Here is a 17,299-nt window from a genome sequence, read left to right as displayed (position 1 = left end):
CTAAATTAAGAATCTGCCAGTAACGTGCTATTGGTTGAAAATGTTTACTATGTACTAAATAACGTATTAATCTCCAAATGATATTTCGATTTATTTTGACTTTAATCAGGAGCCAGGTTCAGTGTCAAAGTAAAAACACAAGTGCAGTGGTAAGACCATGTTTTTGCTCCCAAAAAAAAAAATTGGTAGAAAATGTAAAATAATAATAACAATAATATATATATATATATATATATATATATATATATATATATATATATATAAATAATATAAAAAAATTACAATTAATAAAATATTGAAAAATAAGAGCAATTATATTACAATAGTATGAAAATATAAATAGTTTAAAAATAAAATAATTAAAAAAGAATTGTATTAAAAAAAAATTGGTTATAATAAAATAAGAAAACAAATAACTAAATAGTCTGCCAGTAAAGTGCTAATCATAGAAAATGTTAACTATGTAATAGAAAATGTATTAATTTCCAAATAATATTTAGAATATTTTTTTTTTTTTTTTTTACAGTAAAATTGGGTCTGTATGCAATGTGGGCCAAATGAAATAATTTTGGGGTGGTTGCCAAACATGATCTTTTTACATTTATTTTATTTGGGCATTATTGCTATTGCTATTTGGGAAATATATCGATCATATATTTATAGATCATATATTTATAGATCATATATTAAAAAAAAAATAGAAACCTTTAAAACTTAAAGATATCTTTATTTGATATATGTGGACATTGATGCATATGACTGAGTTAATACAAAAGCAAATTTGTAATGAATGCATCCTCCTTATTCAGTACACAGACAAACATCATGAAAATAACACCGCTGATACAGCATATTTGCATATTTAAGTCAAAGGACAGTCAATTTAGGTGCATACGGTCTCAGAAATGACAGCTCAGTCTCCGTCTCCATCAGAACCGTCCACTTCTGCTCGTTTGGGACGAGAGCTGCCCGCTGAACTCAAGTGCTTGTCAAAGTCCTCTTCACTGATCTTCCCCTTCTTGAGTTTCTTCAGCAGACGCGTGTCATTTAAAAGCTCATTGAAGTCTTCGTCATCAACATCTGATTCCTGGAAGCACACAAATATAGCATTGAGACTTTATAGAGTAGCCTATTCACTTTATTTAGAGCGGTTAACACTGTTTTAGATTGAAAATGTTTCACTATCAAGGGAATACTTCAGTCCAAAATTTTCTGAAAATTTACTTTCTTTGATGCCATCCAAGATCGTTTCTTCATCAGATTAAGAGAAATGTAGCATTGAATCAGTGTCTCAGCAATGGATGCTCTGCAGTGAATGGGTGCCGTCAGACTGAGAGTCCAAACAGCTGATAAAAACATCACAATAATCCACAGCACTCCAGTCCATCAGTCAATGTCTTGTGAAGACAAAAGCTGCATTTTTTGAAAGAAACTAATTTATTGTTAAGGCGTTTTAACTTCAAATGGTCCCTTCTGGCCAAAAGTTGAGTCTCTATCCATAATATTCATTTCAACATAAAAAAAAAAAAAAAGTAATCTTATCTGAATCAGGAGAGAAATTTGCATGGATCAAACACTGAAAACAGTCCAAAACAGTTTAAAAAAAAAATATGCGGGTGGATTTTGATGTGGATTATGAATTAATATTTTGGTCATAAATAACGGTTTAAAGTTAAAAACATCATAATTATGGATTTGTTTCTTACAAACACACAGATGTTGGCTTCACATGACATTAACTGATGGACTGGAGTGCTGTGGATTATTGTGATGTTTTTATCAGCTGTTTGGACTCTCAATCTGACGGCACCCATTCACTGCAGAGCATCCATTGATGAGACACTGATGCAATGCTACAATTCCTTAAACATGATAAAGAAAAACTAATCTTGGATGGTTTGACGGGGAGTATATTTTAAGTATATTTTACCAATTCTTTACTGTCTTTTTACACAAAACAAGACTAACATACATCATCCAGTTTTCTTTTGGAAGCTTTCTTTTTCTTTTTCTCCTTCTTGTTCTTCTGCTTTGACCAGGCTTTGTTCTTAATGAAGTTCTTCTTCATCGGCATCTCTTTTTCTTTCAGCTCCGCCAGTCTTTTTTGTCTGTGTTTCTCCCTGTTTTTATCTTTAAACCGGATGGTGTCGGTGTTGATGGCCTCCGGTTTAAAGTCTGGGAAGGTCTTTCCTCTCAGTTCAGGCATTTTGGGCAAACGGAGGAGAGCAAAGCCACGGGCCAGAGCAGCAAAATCCAGGTCTGTACAAGTAGAAGTCATTTTAATCCGCTGAATTATCTTTATGCATCTTATGAAAGGTTTAAAGTGAAGTCCCTCACCTTTAATGCGGAATATCAGACTACACTCGTGTTTGGCGTACGCCTGCACACACGACACGAAGGCTTTCATGCCCTTCTCAAACATCGCTCGGTCGCCTAAAGCCATCGCCTTCAGTTTAGGCAGAACATCAACCACATCTTTCACTGGAGGATATGCCTGAAGCGGACACTATTTGAGGACAAGAACAACAAAACTATTTTACCCCCTTAAACTCAAAACACTGGAATGCAATTCAAGTCACTTTAAAGAATCTGCCAAATGCATGAATGAAATGCATTTTATTTGATTATTTATAAATGCCATAAATACTCCATCTGAGTTTGTATAAGAAATGAAGTTTCTCTCTGACTTACCTTTTGATTAATGGACAAGAAATTAACATACGACTCTTCCATGGGCAGAAGAAAGACGAGAGCATTGCCTTGGTTTCCGATGCGTGCGGTTCTTCCACACCGATGCACAAAGGAACTAATGGAAGGAGCATTAAATCTGATTAGAAAAATGTGCAACATGCATAAAATATGCAAATAATGTCACCTTAAAACAGTAGTATTTTCCAATATTATTTATATAAAATTACAGTATTTTTTATTTAATATACATTTAGATTTTGTTTTATTTCCTATGTGATTTTAGAAATTTTGTTATGTGCTTGACATTAGTTTTTGCTTATTTTTAATTTATTTTAGTTTCAGTCATTTGAATGTAAACATTTCTACGTTTCAGTTTTTCATCTAATATTTATATTTAGCTTTATTTCAATTACCCCCCAACATTTTTTATTAGTTTTAGTTTAGCACCTATTTGAAATTCACTTATTAAAAACAAAGTGTTGATCCTTAAGAATAATAAATATTTTGTATTTTTACTGTTACTGATTAAAATAAAAGCAGAAGATGACGAAGCATTTTATAATTATGGTTAAGCACAGTTATACGCCTATATAATAAATTGTTTTATTTCTTCAGTTTAATATGTTGCTAGAGTCAGGAGTAAACTTGAAAAATATATTTTTATTGATATTTTTGGTATATAATATTAGTAAAGTAGTGCTGATCTACATACTCTCAATGCATATTTTATCAGCTTTTTGGCTGGAATGATATTTTATGTACTGTCCTTATCTTAAATAAATAAATATCTATGTATGTTGAAGTTTAAAACTTAATGTTAGGGGTTTGTTTGATTCATAAAGTACGAGTAACATGAATAGAAGGACTTTTAGGCACTGTAACACCAGCATAAAATAAATGATGTAATAAACTATTCCAAGCCTTAGTGAATGTAGTATAGACTCAAAGGTACATGCTTCTGAGCTCAAGTGTGTTGATGAATGTCCTGGTCACCTTGCACTGCTCGGTGGGTCGTACTGAAGCACCCAGTTCACTTCTGGTATGTCGATGCCTCTGGCCATGACGTCGGTGCACACCAGAATCCCACTGCACACATGCATAATGCATTTATTCCCATGCTTGATCTTTAACTTCCTCTTTGGAAATAGCTAGAAAGGCATCACATTGCATTACCTCTTCAGTGCCCGGAAGTCTGCAAAGATCTTGTTTCGTTTATGCTTCATCTTCCCGTGGATGCAGTGGATGCTGACGTTCTTGATCAAGACTTCCAGAGCTTTACCGAAGTACTCCACACAGGCACAGGTGCTGTGGATACAGAGAGCAATATCATTTACACTAATGAGTGTGTAGACAGATTTACACTACTGACCAGAAGTTCAAATAAATGACCATTTTTATTATTTTGTAAAAAGCCTCTTATGCCCAACAAGGCTTTTATTTGATAGAGATTTTTATTTTTAAGTATCTGAAACCATAAAAACCATAATATTGTGAAATATTACAATTTAAAATAACTTTTCCATTTGAATATAATGTATAATGCTATTTGTTTTTCAGTATCATTCCTCCAGTCTTCAGTGTCACATTCTTCAGAAATCAGAATAATATGCTGATTTGCTGCTCAAGAAACATTTCTGATTATCAATTTTGAAAATATATATATATTTTTTTAATTGTGAATCAAAAGTTTGGGGTAAGTTAGTCTTTAAGTAAAAAAAGAAAATGCTTTTATTTGGCAAGTATGCATTAAATTGGTCAAAAATGAAGAAAAAAAAATTTATAATATTATAAAGATTACAAAAAAAAAAGAAAAAAAAGAGAAAAGCTGTTCTTTTGAACTTTCTAATATAAGATTACTGAAAAAAGTCACCACGGGTTTCCACACAAATATTAAGCAGTAAAAACTATTTTCAACATTGACAATAATCAAAAATGAATCAGTATATTAGAAAGATTTCTGAAGATCATGTGACACTGAATACTGGAGAAATGATGCTGAGAATACAGCTTAGATCATAGAAATAAATTACATTTTACAATATAGTCAAATATTTTTTTTTTTTCAATTGTAATATTATTATAATTATTTTTTTTACTTTATTTTGATCAAATAAATGCAGCCTTAGTGAGCAGAAGAGACTTCTTTCAAAAACATTCAAAAGAATGCTAATGATTCCAAGCGTTCATCTAACGAACCTGAAGAACACGAGCTGCTTCTCATGTTTGTGCTGCCTGAGAAACGCCACCAAAGCGTTGAACTTCTCCTCAGCACGACAGACCTGCACAGCATGGATAAAACATTCACATAAATAACCCCCACCAAAACACTGGGAATTAGTTGCCAGCCCAACTCGTTCATAATGAGAATGTGAATTAAAGGGCTCATAAAAAAAATCTGATAATGAACAGAGCAGCTATGATGTGCGTGAGTGAATGAGTCCGTGCTGGTTTCAGGCGGCTCTAGATGACTCACGGTGTAATAATTGCTGAGTCTGGCTGGTGTTTTCTGCACGCTGGAGGCCGCCACACCTTTCTCCTTCACTGTGATTCTCACAGGGTTACGCAGACCGGCCCTCACCAGCTTCTCCAGCTCTTGCGTCTGCGTGGCCGAGAAAAGCCCTGTGCGCCGCTGCTTGGGTAAATACCCCAGAATAGTGTTTAAACTGTGGAGGCCAAGAAAAAAGGCTGCATTAGCTCTTTAACCCAAGGTTATTCTTAACTTTGAGTTGTTTTCATAACTTGTGATGCTGGCGGTCCTCTACAGTGAATGGGTGCCGTCAGAATGAGCGTCCAAACAGCTGATAAAAACATCACAATAATCCACAGCACTCCAGTCCACCAGTTAACATCTTGAGAAGACAAAAGCTGTGTGTTTGTAAGAATCAAATCTAGCAAGGCCTTTTAAATTCATAACAAAATAAGAGTCCATAAAGCATAATACTTCTTTCTCTAATGAACAAGTTGTGAATCAGGAGAGAAATCTGCACAGATAAAGCACCATATACAAGTCAAAGCAAATATGTGGATGGATTTGGATCTGAGAGGAGAACAGGACGTTATTATGGCTTATGTATTTTAGCTCAAATTAACAGTATGAAGTTAACGCACTTTAATGATGGATTTGTTTCTTACACAGATGTTGGCTTTACAAGACATTAACTGTTGGACTGGAGTGCTGTGGATTATTATGATGTTTTTATCAGCTGTTTGGACTCTCAATCTGACGGCACCCATTCACTGCAGAGCATCCATTGATGAGTCACTGATGCAATGCTACATTTCTACAAATCTGATGAAGAAACAAACTCACCTTCATCTCGGATGACCTGAGGGTGAGTACATTTTCAGCAGGTTTCCATTTTTGGGTGAACTATTCCTTTAAATGTACTATATTTTAGGTCAATACTATTTTTATTTTAAATAATGTCTTATATTTTGACGGGACTTCAACATAGTAAACAAGTTACACCTCTATATGTATTTCTTTAAAAATATTAAAACCACTTTTTAGAATATTTTTCAATCAATGCAGTGCTTAAATTAAAAATAGAGCAAATATATTCAAAAACGAATGGAGTCTAATGCTATACTTATTGAATAATCTCATAAAACCATGGTATAACCACCTATATACAGAGATTGCTAATTATGCATGTTTAAACACCCAATGCATATTATTATTGTTATTACAAAAGACTCAATGCAGACTCGATAGAAAGTGTGCTTCAGCTGCCAAGCAATGTTAAACTAAGTGTTTTATTGCATACTATTTTAAATGTTTTCTGATTGTTATCTGACAGGCTGATGGTTGGAGATCATTACCTGGCTTCAAAGCCCATGTCCAGCAATCTGTCTGCTTCATCCAGGACAAGAACGTCTAACGCCTTCACAGCGGTGGCCAAATCAAGCCCATCAGCCTTCCTCCTGAACATGTCCTCCAATCGCCCAGGGGTCGCAATTAGGATATTAGCTCTACCAAGTGCACATAACATTGCATTTGTTACATTATAGTTTCCAGATTTAGTTTTAGAAAGGAGCAGTGCATATACTCACCCCTGAGTCTTAAACTTCTCTACGTCCTCGATAGGGTTGCTTCCACCAATTAAAAGAATCTGCCTAAATGCAGACACATCATTTGTCAAATTTACAGGCTGAGATCATCAGACAGTACAGAAGTTGTTTTAATCTCACTTAAACTGAGGAAATCCCTGCAGAAATCGTCCCATCACCTCGCTGATCTGCAGAGCAAGTTCACGGGTGGGTGTTATGATCAATGCACCGACCTGAAAACACATTACAATAGAAATGAATGACACTGATCTGATGCAACGCAAGCATCTAATGAATAAGAAGATAGTGTAAATGAAATGTATGAAATACAAACCTGCATCTTTTTTAACTTCTCTTCTCGTTTTAAGAGGATTTCTAATGCAGGAATCACAAATGCTAGGGTTTTCCCACTGCCAGTCACCTGAAATAAATTAAATATTACGATAGACACTTTGGAATGACTCCGATTAATAATGTTTCTGAAAAAAAAAAAAGTCATATTTTTGGATGGTAGTATATCAAAAGTTTTGACAAATATGAGGCAGCAAAAACTTTTTGCAATATGGATAATAATGATAAATGTTTCTTAAACTGTAAATAAGTATATTAGAATTATTTCTGAAGAATCACGTGACACTGAAGACTGGTGGAATGATGCTGAGAAAATTCAGCTTTGCATCATAGGAATAAATTATAATTTAACATGTACTCAAATGGAAAACAGCTGATATAAACTGTAGAAATATTTCGGAATTTTTACTGTATTTTTGATTAAACATATGCAGCGATGATGAGCACAAAAGACAAAAACAATTCGCAAAATGCGTTGATACAAAAATAAACACATGGTTAAATACTCACCGCTTCAGCAGCCACATCTTTATTACTCATAAAAAGAGGAATGCAGGCAGACTGAAATCGAGAAATAATAGTTAATACAATGCGAATAATAATATTATGAGAAACACGCGAGTCCAGCCAGCGGGAATACTAATACCTGAACAGGAGTCATGTATGTAAATTTCAGCTCTTTAAGAGTCTGTAATATGCTGTCATGTAATTTAACTGGCAAACTCTCCCATTTTCCATCGCTAAAGTTCTCCATCGTTTATTAGTTTAGAAGAGTCTGATCCGTAAAAGTAAACACATGAGGAGAAGACGTGCGCTACACGAAATACGTTCCGAACAGGAAACAAGCGGCAGCAACAAACGTTCCGCATCGCCTTCTGCAGGACACCGATATGAGAGATATAACAATGATTTTATATACTTTTTGTACTTTATGCAATATGTATGGAAAATATCCATAAATTTTAAAATGTATAATTTAATATAATTTCCATCTTAATGTGTTTTTGGAGCAAACCATATTTTGAAAAAAGAAGCGTAACAATGGTAGAAATAACAAAGCAGCATTTTCATATATCATATTTCATGGGAATATTGATCTATAGTTTCTTTCCCTCTTGACTTGCGTTTTCCACAAATACCTGATTAACATGATGTTTGTCCCGGTGTCGTGCATGAAAACCATGCCTTTTTTTTGTAACAAAAAGTCATATTACGATTTGAAACACCATTATATTTTTTTCTGAGATATTTATTCATGGAGAAACATTTTGAAAATTTGTCTGATTTAAATAACTACATAACATTATCATTTTTCCATAAGAGTGCTAAATTTTATAATTCTGTCAATATCAGAACAAGAGGGAGTGTGTTTAATGTCAAACCTCCAAACATTTGATATCTCTGAAAAGCATTAAATATGATCTGTACAGGACAGAAATTCAATAAAATATATCTTCTACAGAGGACAAACATCAATGCATGAGTCCCAGGAGGATTTATGATACTGGACAATCAGGTATACATTAATAAATTAAATAATAATAATAAAACACAAAATATCAAAAACATGGCAGTAAGACTTATATTTTTCTGCAAGTCTCCATGTTGTGCATCCAAATCTACACAGTCACAGATGATAAAAAGGAGACATTTTAAGAACACGTTTCATGTTTATTAAATCAAATCCATATTTGACAAACATATTCATTGAACTTCAGAGGTTTATACAGTTTTATCATCAGTTCACCAGTAGCCTCTGCCAAATCCTTTAGCATTTTCTTTAATGTAAGAGTTGGTTTAGAAAAAAAAATGGTACAAAACTACAGAGTTCCTCCCGTGTGAAGAGACTGGAGATAGAGAAAGAAAAGAAACTGAAATTAAACATTTATAAAACACCAGAAAATCTGCAAAAGCTTTACCAGAATCAGGTTTAAATATGTGCCTTGGAGGTCGTCAGCATGACTTAATGTGATCGTGAGCATGAAATGTGCTTCCATTCACTCACAACATTGTTCATCTGATGGTTTATTACATAATGATAATTCCTTACAATCTTAAACCATATTCACATCACCTAATTCTCATAGTCATGTGCAATCGTAACAGTTCTGAAGAAGAAACACCAAGCAAGAAAATAAAAAGACGTCGGGGCTAAAACGAACTGAACAAATTAACGATTCAAAATCGCACCCTTTACCAAACAAATAATAAAGAGATCTACGGCTAGGGCAAATGAAGACCAGAACTAAGACTGGAGGACTAGCGAACGACCAGGTTCTTCCCATCTCTGTTGAATTGGAGATCCAATTCGTATAACTGGACTGGATGTGTTGATGTTGTGGAACACAGACAGGGTTTTATACGACTCTCCGCACTTCAAAGAATCTCTTCAGGTAGTAAATCTGTCCGAGGGTCATGGCCACCAGCACCAGAGCCTCGAAGAAGGACCACAGCACCACCCTGCTGTTCGTGTTGTCATTGACTAGAGGACACAGACACAATCAGACAGCAGGTCAATATACACAGGCTAAAAACAGATAAAGAATTAATTCAAAGAGTAATAATAGAATGAGCTTTTATTGTCAGGCATGTTTGCACATATGAGGAATTTGTTTTCGTAGCAGACGCTTCCAGAGTGGAACAGAAAGAATAAAATAAAAATAATAAATATATATTTTTCTTTCCCAAGTCAATTTAAATATGCATTTTAGCTGGACTCATGTCATGCTAAAATAAAAAATTCCATATATATATTCCAATGTCCAATATAAACATAAATATTTGTTCATGTCATACCAAAATTAATAATAAAAATATATATTAAATTAATTAAAATAAATAAAATGCGATTTCTTTATTAAAGTATATTTTTGATGGGTTTATGTAAAAAAATATATATATATATATACGGTACATATATATATTCATGTCAAAATAAAATAAAAATTCAGGCCACTTAAACATGTATATTATAGCCGGATTAATGAACAATTACATTTATGCATTTAGCAGATGCTTTTATCCAAAGTGCATTCAGGGTATATATTTTTTTAACCACTCTCTACCACTAATGCCAAAATGAAAATAATAATTAAAAAAACATGAAAAAAGAAAAACATGCATATTATAGCTGGGTTCATGTCAATGTAAAAAAAAAATATATATATATATATATATATATATATATATATATATATATATATATATATATATATATATATATATATATATATATATATTCTAAAGGCCATATAAATATTGACATAACAGCTGGATTCATGCAAAGCCAAAATTGAAGGGACTGAATAATAATTTAAAAACGCACATAGGTTCAGTTTTTAAAAACCCTGCAAAATAATAATTGCTCATTAAGTGTCAACCACAGCAGCGTCGGTGACGTGATCCGAGCGGATGTCTTACTTGCGCGGTGTATTCTCTCTCGGACCTCCATGTATTCCTGCTCGTGTTTGACCGCCGTCATGGCCACCGCCAGCTCATTGATCATCTCCTCCAGCTTATTCTGATGAGCTGGAAATAAATCAATCGCAATTTACTCATAATGATCCATTTCTACTTATGCAGCATGCAAATACAAAACCAGTTTTTACAAACGGCAGAAGAAAAGTTTGCAACCATCTGTGAGAAACGACTTTAGTTTTTTCTTTTCATCAATAAAAGCACTTTTGTATAAAGTATAAATGATAAATACCAGAATAGACTTCAGTTAAAAATGCAAAACAAGCAATGAGAACTTCAAAACAACCTCTTCTATGATAAAACACAGACATTGCTGTTATTTCTGTAAAACAAAACTCCACACAGTATTCTCTTTAGGATTCAGTGAAATCTTTATACACACAGATGCATATTTAAGTGCAGATGCAGTTAGACTAAAGCTCAACATGAACAGAAGTTAAAATGATCCACTGTACAGTCTATTCCTACCATCCCAGCTGTCACCGCCTCCTGAACAGGGAAGAAAGCACATTACAGGCAAAAAAACAACAAGTTAAATCAACTTCAGCACTGCATAAGTACAAAAAAATTATTATTAATAATTAAATTAAAAAAATATAGAGTCATTTCAGAATTGAGATACAATTATAGCTTCCATTTCTTTGATTATTTTCATAATTAAATTAACTAGTTCAAGTAATTTTATTGGTTTCATTTTTGTGTTATATGTCTACAGTTGTGTTAATCTTAATGTCAGTTTTAATTATTGATGAGCTGGAAATAAACGAATAGCAATTTAAATCAATGATTATATCAACGCAAACATTTCTGCATTTGCAGCATGTAAATTCAACGTTATATTTTTAACTTATTTTTAATTCTATTGTATTTTAATTTTTAATTTCAGCTAATTTTTTTGTAATTTTGTTAGCTTAATTATTTTTTTATTTTAAATATGCCTATATATATTTTTAAGCAAAAATGATTTACTTTTTTTTATATTTGCGTATAAAGTTATTCATTTCAAGCAATAATTTTTTACTATAATAATCCTGATATATAGAAATGAAGAAATTGCAAGGCCACCGAAATATTTCAGAACTAGGCCGAAAACATGACATTCATTATAGAAATTTCCACTAATATTTTATTTTCCATGACTTTTCCAGTTGCCCGAAAGATTCCTGGTTTTCCGGGACCCTGGGAAACCTGCCATCTGGAGCCAAAGAGAGCACTCAATGGAAAACAAAGTGTCCAGAAACCCCTGCATCAGTTTTCACGCTCACCCTCAGTCTCCATGTCCTGTCCTTTGGGTGCCTCGCCGATGTCGATGGTGAACATCACAATCTTTGGGGTCATGGTGGACATCTTGTTGCTGAAGCAGAACTTGTAGATTCCGTCCATGTGAGCGGCTACAGAATACTTCCCGCTGGACTCACGGTCTCCTTTATAGATCTGCTTCCCATCCGGACCGGTTATCTGTTCAGGAAAAACAACACGAGGTGAAGTACATCTGCAGGTGTCAAACTATGAACACATCTGTCCAAGTTAATATCTGTGTGTGTGAGAGATATATCAATGTAAACACACACATATACATGCATTTATACACACACACATAAATACTATACACACACACTTTATATTATTATATATACACGCACACACAAAAGCACAGTACAGTGTAGGTTAAAGTAACAAGCAAACTATTGGATTATAAATTATACCAGAACCAATATACCACAGTAATACCACAGTATGTGTTAAACAACTATCTGGTGAAAGTAGGGATGTCAAATTTCGATTATTTCCATGATCGATCGTCGTTTAAATTAACGATCAATTAATCGATTAATCGTTAACCATAATACTGCAAAATGCGTCTATTGTAGGCACGCAGTCAGCGGTATGACAGGATGTGCAAAAGCCACACACACACACAAAACGCTTTCTCACTTGAATTAAAGAGGTTTTAGTCTGAATAAAATGCTAGTAGCAGGATTATAAAATGAATAGATGCGATTATGATCATTTGATAAAATGAAGAGAGCGCGCCATACTTTTGAGGTCATTTTACTTTGTTGACAGTTTCCAATCCCGCACGGAGAACGCTGAACGCACCTCTTTAAATGGTTTTGTGGTGCTCGTTGTTGTATTTTAAAGCACAATTTAGGGATGTCAAATTTCGATTATTTCCATGATCGATCGTCGTTTAAATTAACGATCAATTAATCGATTAATCGTTAACCATAATACTGCAAAATGCGTCTATTGCAGGCACACAGTCAGCGGTATGACAGGATGTGCAAAAGCCACACACACACACAAAACGCTTTCTCACTTGAATTAAAGAGGTTTTAGTCTGAATAAAATGCTAGTAGCAGGATTATAAAATGAATAGATGCGATTATGATCATTTGATAAAATGAAGAGAGCGCGCCATACTTTTGAGGTCATTTTACTTTGTTGACAGTTTCCAATCCCGCACGGAGAACGCTGAACGCGCCTCTTTAAATGGTTTTGTGGTGCTCGTTGTTGTATTTTAAAGCACAATTGCGATGTTTTCAACTGACATTATTGTATAAAATTATCCGAAATGTGGAGCGCGTGTGACTGCGCTGCACATTAAGTGAACTACATCGGCGCTGCTGCACCAAAACACAGTTGCTCACATTAATTTGATCCTGCTGGATTCTGTCCTAGAAAATGTCAGATTTTTAAAAATCCGGCATACAGCGCATTAGATCGTGACAGTGCATGCTTGCAGACGAGGATGAGCGAGCGCGGATTTGGCTAGATTTATTTGGAGGTTATTGCTCATGTCTCATTCGGCACAAATCGAAATGTTTCCATATTCGCAATGTATTTGAATGTTAAACTATTATTTATAATGTAAACTAGGCTTGTACTTAACACGCATTCGCATATAGACGGAAAAGATGATCCTCTTCATATGAGCAAAAACGTCCTTGGCATAACAGCAGAGTGGACCGGTATACTACGGTCTATTTAAACTGAATGCTCCAGGAATGTGTCGGTCACAGCGCCTATGAATCGCTGTTTTGAATCCAGCAATTATTTATTTATTAGAGGAATAATAGGTTAACTGGAAAATGTTACATCGCGACCATGCTTTTGGACCCCATAGTCTTCATTTACGCGGCTTTGTTCTGGTTTGCCGGTTGGTCACGAATTTCCACAAATTCAGTAGCTATATTTAGGCATTGTTTCTTTTCCTAAATCTTCATAGTCTAACCCTCTAATTTCCCAGGTTAATTTTATTATCTTTCGCTTTTAATAACTGTTTTCGCATCTCTTACAGTGGTAAAAATGGGAAGGGAAATTAAAGATTTCATGAATTAAGAATTCGTTCGATTTATTAATTTGTTCCCTTATTTCACTTAAATCATGGGTTATTTAGGGAACAAAATTAATGAAACATGGACAATTGCCACATTAATAATTCGTAGGAATGAATTAACAAGTTGTAGGAATGAATAGACTACCTGTCCTGTCACTGTGTCCCGCAGCCCTGCAAAGCGCACGATATAAAACAGTTATCTGATGAAATGATTAGTAACTACATTTCTATTGCATTTAATGTTGAAGAACTTTTATGTTGTTTCTATTTTAATGTACTTTAAAGTTTAAATCACATTAAAAGCTTAATTTGTACATTGTGAATGAATGATGATGCTTTTATATATCGTCACCGTCACTCACAGCCGCTCGCACGTGTTGAGTGCGCATGAGCCGCACGCAGCCCAACATTGAATCGGTTAACCGACCATCGATAGCCTTAATCGATTGCATCTCTTATCGACAATTAATCGATCATCGATTAATCGTTGACATCCCTAGCACAATTGCAATGTTTTCAACTGACATTATTGTATAAAATTATCCGAAATGTGGAGCGCGTGTGACTGCGCTGCACATTAAGTGAACTACATCGGCGCTGCTGCACCAAAACACAGTTGCTCACATTAATTTGATCCTGCTGGATTCTGTCCTAGAAAATGTCAGATTTTTAAAAATCCGGCATACAGCGCATTAGATCGTGACAGTGCATGCGTGCAGACGAGGATGAGCGAGCGCGGCTTTGGCTAGATTTATTTGGAGGTTATTGCTCATGTCTCATTCGGCACAAATCGAAATGTTTCCATATTCGCAATGTATTTGAATGTTAAACTATTATTTATAATGTAAACTAGGCTTGTACTTAAAACGCATTCGCATATAGACGGAAAAGATGATCCTCTTCATATGAGCAAAAACGTCCTTGGCATAACAGCAGAGTGGACCGGTATACTACGGTCTATTTAAACTGACCAGTGTAACCTTTTAATGTTTAGTTGACATTTTATTTTGATAATGAACAGACTGCGATGTAAGTTTGAATCGCTAGAATATACGTGTGCAGCAGGCTCCGGGGCGATCGAAACAGCTGAGACATTAAAAAAAATATATATTTTCCGCAAAAGTGTTTACTTTCATTTGTGCACACTCACAATAAAAACAGAAGATTTGTGCTCTTGTAAAATAAAGCAAACAAACAGAATGCGTTGTCATCCTTTTTTTTTTTTTTTTTTTTTGTGAACTTATGGAGCGCCCACACTTCTGTTTTAAATCCGTTAATCTTAATTAGCCTGATATATTATATATATATATATATATATATATATATATATATATATATATTATATATATATATATATATATATATATATATATATATATATATATATATATATATATAGTCGGATATATTTCGCATAGCCTATTTAAAAAAAAAAAAAACATGAAAACAAATTGTTATTTTTATGTTGGGCCTATTACTTAGTAGGCTATAAATTTTCCTTAAAGCATCCCATTTTGTCCCAGGGCTTAGAACCTGTGCCCTAGTCAGGTCCATGCAGAAACTTGTGAACGATGCTCGGCGTCACCGTTTAGTGACAGCAGTGAATGCTCCAGGAATGTGTCGGTCACAGCGCCTATTAATCGCTGTTTTGAATCCAGCAATTATTTATTTAGAAATTATAAGATCTGATTATGACAAGTGTGGTATAAAAGCTTTGTTTATTAGAGGAATAATAGGTTAACTGGAAAATGTTAGATCGCGACCATGCTTTTGGACCCCATAGTCTTCATTTACGCGGCTTTGTTCTGGTTTGCCGGTTGGTCACGAATTTCCACAAATTCAGTATATTTAGGCATTGTTTCTTTTCCTAAATCTTCATAGTCTAACCCTCTAATTTCCCAGGTTTATTTTATTATCTTTCGCTTTTAATAACTGTTTTCGCATCTCTTACTGTGGTAAACATGGGAAGGGAAATTAAAGATTTCATGAATTAAGAATTCGTTCGATTTATTAATTTGTTCCCTTATTTCACTTAAATCATGGGTTATTTAGGGAACAAAATTAATGAAACATGGACAATTGCCACATTAATAATTCGTAGGAATGAATTAACAAGTTGTAGGAATGAATAGACTACCTGTCCTGTCACTGTGTCCCGCAGCCCTGCAAAGCGCACGATATAAAACAGTTATCTGATGAAATGATTAGTAACTACATTTCTATTGCATTTAATGTTTAAGAACTTTTATGTTGTTTCTATTTTAATGTACTTTAAAGTTTAAATCACATTAAAAGCTGAATTTGTACATTGTGAATGAATGATGATGCTTTTATATATCGTCACCGTCACTCACAGCCGCTCGCACGTGTTGAGTGCGCATGAGCCGCACGCAGCCCAACATTGAATCGGTTAACCGACCATCGATAGCCTTAATCGATTGCATCTCTTATCGACAATTAATCGATCATCGATTAATCGTTGACATCCCTAGGTGAAAGCAAAGGAAGAGCACCTCGACCCTTCTCTAAATGTTATCAAAACATAAAATACCTTACATTAAAACAATACATAATCTAGTGTATAAGCATTATTAATCACTAACAGCCAGCAATTCACTTCCGGCTTCATGAACCATCTGGCGCGAGCAGTCCGCGACCCCCGCGAACTCCCCACAGCGGGCTAGGCTTAACTGTTAATGACATTTATGAACAGGAGAGGTATTTTAGAAGCCCACCTCCACGTCGATGTCCAGAAATCCTCCCTCTGCGACCTCGAACATGAGGCCCATCTTCGTGCCCGAGTTGACGTTCTCATAGAAACACTCCTCCGCGTGAGCATCGATGCTAACGAAATAGCCGCTCGCCGTGTAAGATATCGCGCTGAGGAGCACGACAAGTTCCGAGAGCGTAAACATGTTCGGTGCGCTGTATTAATGGAGGATTAAACCCATAAAAGAGACTTTACGCCGCGCTGGACCTGTAAAGGCGGAGACTTCGAAGCGCTAGCTTCGCTACCGATGATGCCACGTCAAGCTTTAGACGAGTCGTCCGAAGGGACAAACAGGTTACGAGGCCGGACGTGGTTCGCGTTTCAAAATAAAAAAGTGGAACATTTGCCTTGTCAAAGCGCTGACAGATTGTTCATCGGATTTATCCTGTAAAACAGGTTGCTGCAATATTTTAACAAAGACATTGACCTGAACTGTGTTTACACAAGTACAGAACGGATTTATTTGATTAATATATTTATACAGCATTTTTTGAAAATTATGTTATTAAAAAGAACACAAACCTTACAACGCAACGCAGAGGGAAAAATTATCTTTCTTTGATAACGATGATTAAAATATTATTTATTTATTTGTATTAATTACAATATATTAATTTAAT

The 17,299-nt window shown here is 34.6% G+C and overlaps 2 protein-coding genes across 3 annotated transcripts; both read right to left on the bottom strand.

Annotated features, from left to right (window-relative positions):
* Positions 1-706: 706 nt before the first annotated feature.
* Positions 707-7,962, bottom strand: ddx55 (DEAD (Asp-Glu-Ala-Asp) box polypeptide 55). The gene is made up of 14 exons (XM_052607586.1): positions 7,739-7,962; positions 7,603-7,653; positions 7,076-7,162; positions 6,883-6,974; positions 6,745-6,807; positions 6,514-6,663; positions 5,165-5,354; positions 4,888-4,970; positions 3,865-3,996; positions 3,685-3,777; positions 2,692-2,806; positions 2,338-2,506; positions 1,973-2,259; positions 707-1,087 (listed from the first exon to the last, which is right to left on the bottom strand). The coding sequence occupies exons 1-14, from the start codon at positions 7,844-7,846 to the stop codon at positions 914-916; spliced, it is 1,794 nt and encodes a 597-aa protein (XP_052463546.1). The 5' UTR covers positions 7,847-7,962; the 3' UTR covers positions 707-913.
* Positions 7,963-8,742: 780 nt separating this feature from the next.
* LOC128020835 (transmembrane emp24 domain-containing protein 2-like) lies at positions 8,743-16,967 on the bottom strand. 2 transcript variants are annotated; one of them, XM_052607583.1, is made up of 5 exons: positions 16,645-16,967; positions 11,835-12,027; positions 11,038-11,058; positions 10,513-10,620; positions 8,743-9,574 (listed from the first exon to the last, which is right to left on the bottom strand). In XM_052607583.1, the coding sequence occupies exons 1-5, from the start codon at positions 16,822-16,824 to the stop codon at positions 9,450-9,452; spliced, it is 627 nt and encodes a 208-aa protein (XP_052463543.1). In that variant the 5' UTR covers positions 16,825-16,967; the 3' UTR covers positions 8,743-9,449. The 2 variants fall into 2 exon arrangements, with proteins under 2 accessions (XP_052463543.1, XP_052463544.1); XM_052607584.1 differs by lacking the exon at positions 11,038-11,058 and having other exon boundaries at positions 16,645-16,961.
* Between the last annotated feature and the right edge of the window lie 332 nt (positions 16,968-17,299).

The sequence above is a fragment of the Carassius gibelio genome, chromosome A10 (genome assembly GCF_023724105.1).
Source record: "Carassius gibelio isolate Cgi1373 ecotype wild population from Czech Republic chromosome A10, carGib1.2-hapl.c, whole genome shotgun sequence".
NCBI classification, from domain to species: Eukaryota; Metazoa; Chordata; class Actinopteri; order Cypriniformes; family Cyprinidae; genus Carassius; species Carassius gibelio.
The sequence above is the reverse complement of the archived record's forward strand: the minus strand, read 5'-3'. Positions and strand labels throughout refer to the sequence as shown.

Bases quoted from the DNA above. Each gene is read 5' to 3' on its own strand.
- ddx55 (XM_052607586.1), bottom strand. From the start codon at position 7,846: ATGGAGAACTTTAGCGATGGAAAATGGGAGAGTTTGCCAGTTAAATTA. The intron at 6,664-6,744 runs GTGAGTATATGC...TGCACTTGGTAG, and splicing joins GAGAAGTTTAAGACTCAGGG to AGCTAATATCCTAATTGCGA. The intron at 5,355-6,513 runs GTAATGATCTCC...TGGCCTCCACAG, and splicing joins GACATGGGCTTTGAAGCCAG to TTTAAACACTATTCTGGGGT.
- LOC128020835 (XM_052607583.1), bottom strand. From the start codon at position 16,824: ATGTTTACGCTCTCGGAACTTGTCGTGCTCCTCAGCGCGATATCTTAC. The intron at 10,621-11,037 runs GTAGGAATAGAC...ATTTATTTCCAG, and splicing joins AGGCGGTGACAGCTGGGATG to CTCATCAGAATAAGCTGGAG. The intron at 9,575-10,512 runs GTAAGACATCCG...TGTGTCCTCTAG, and splicing joins AGAGAGAATACACCGCGCAA to TCAATGACAACACGAACAGC.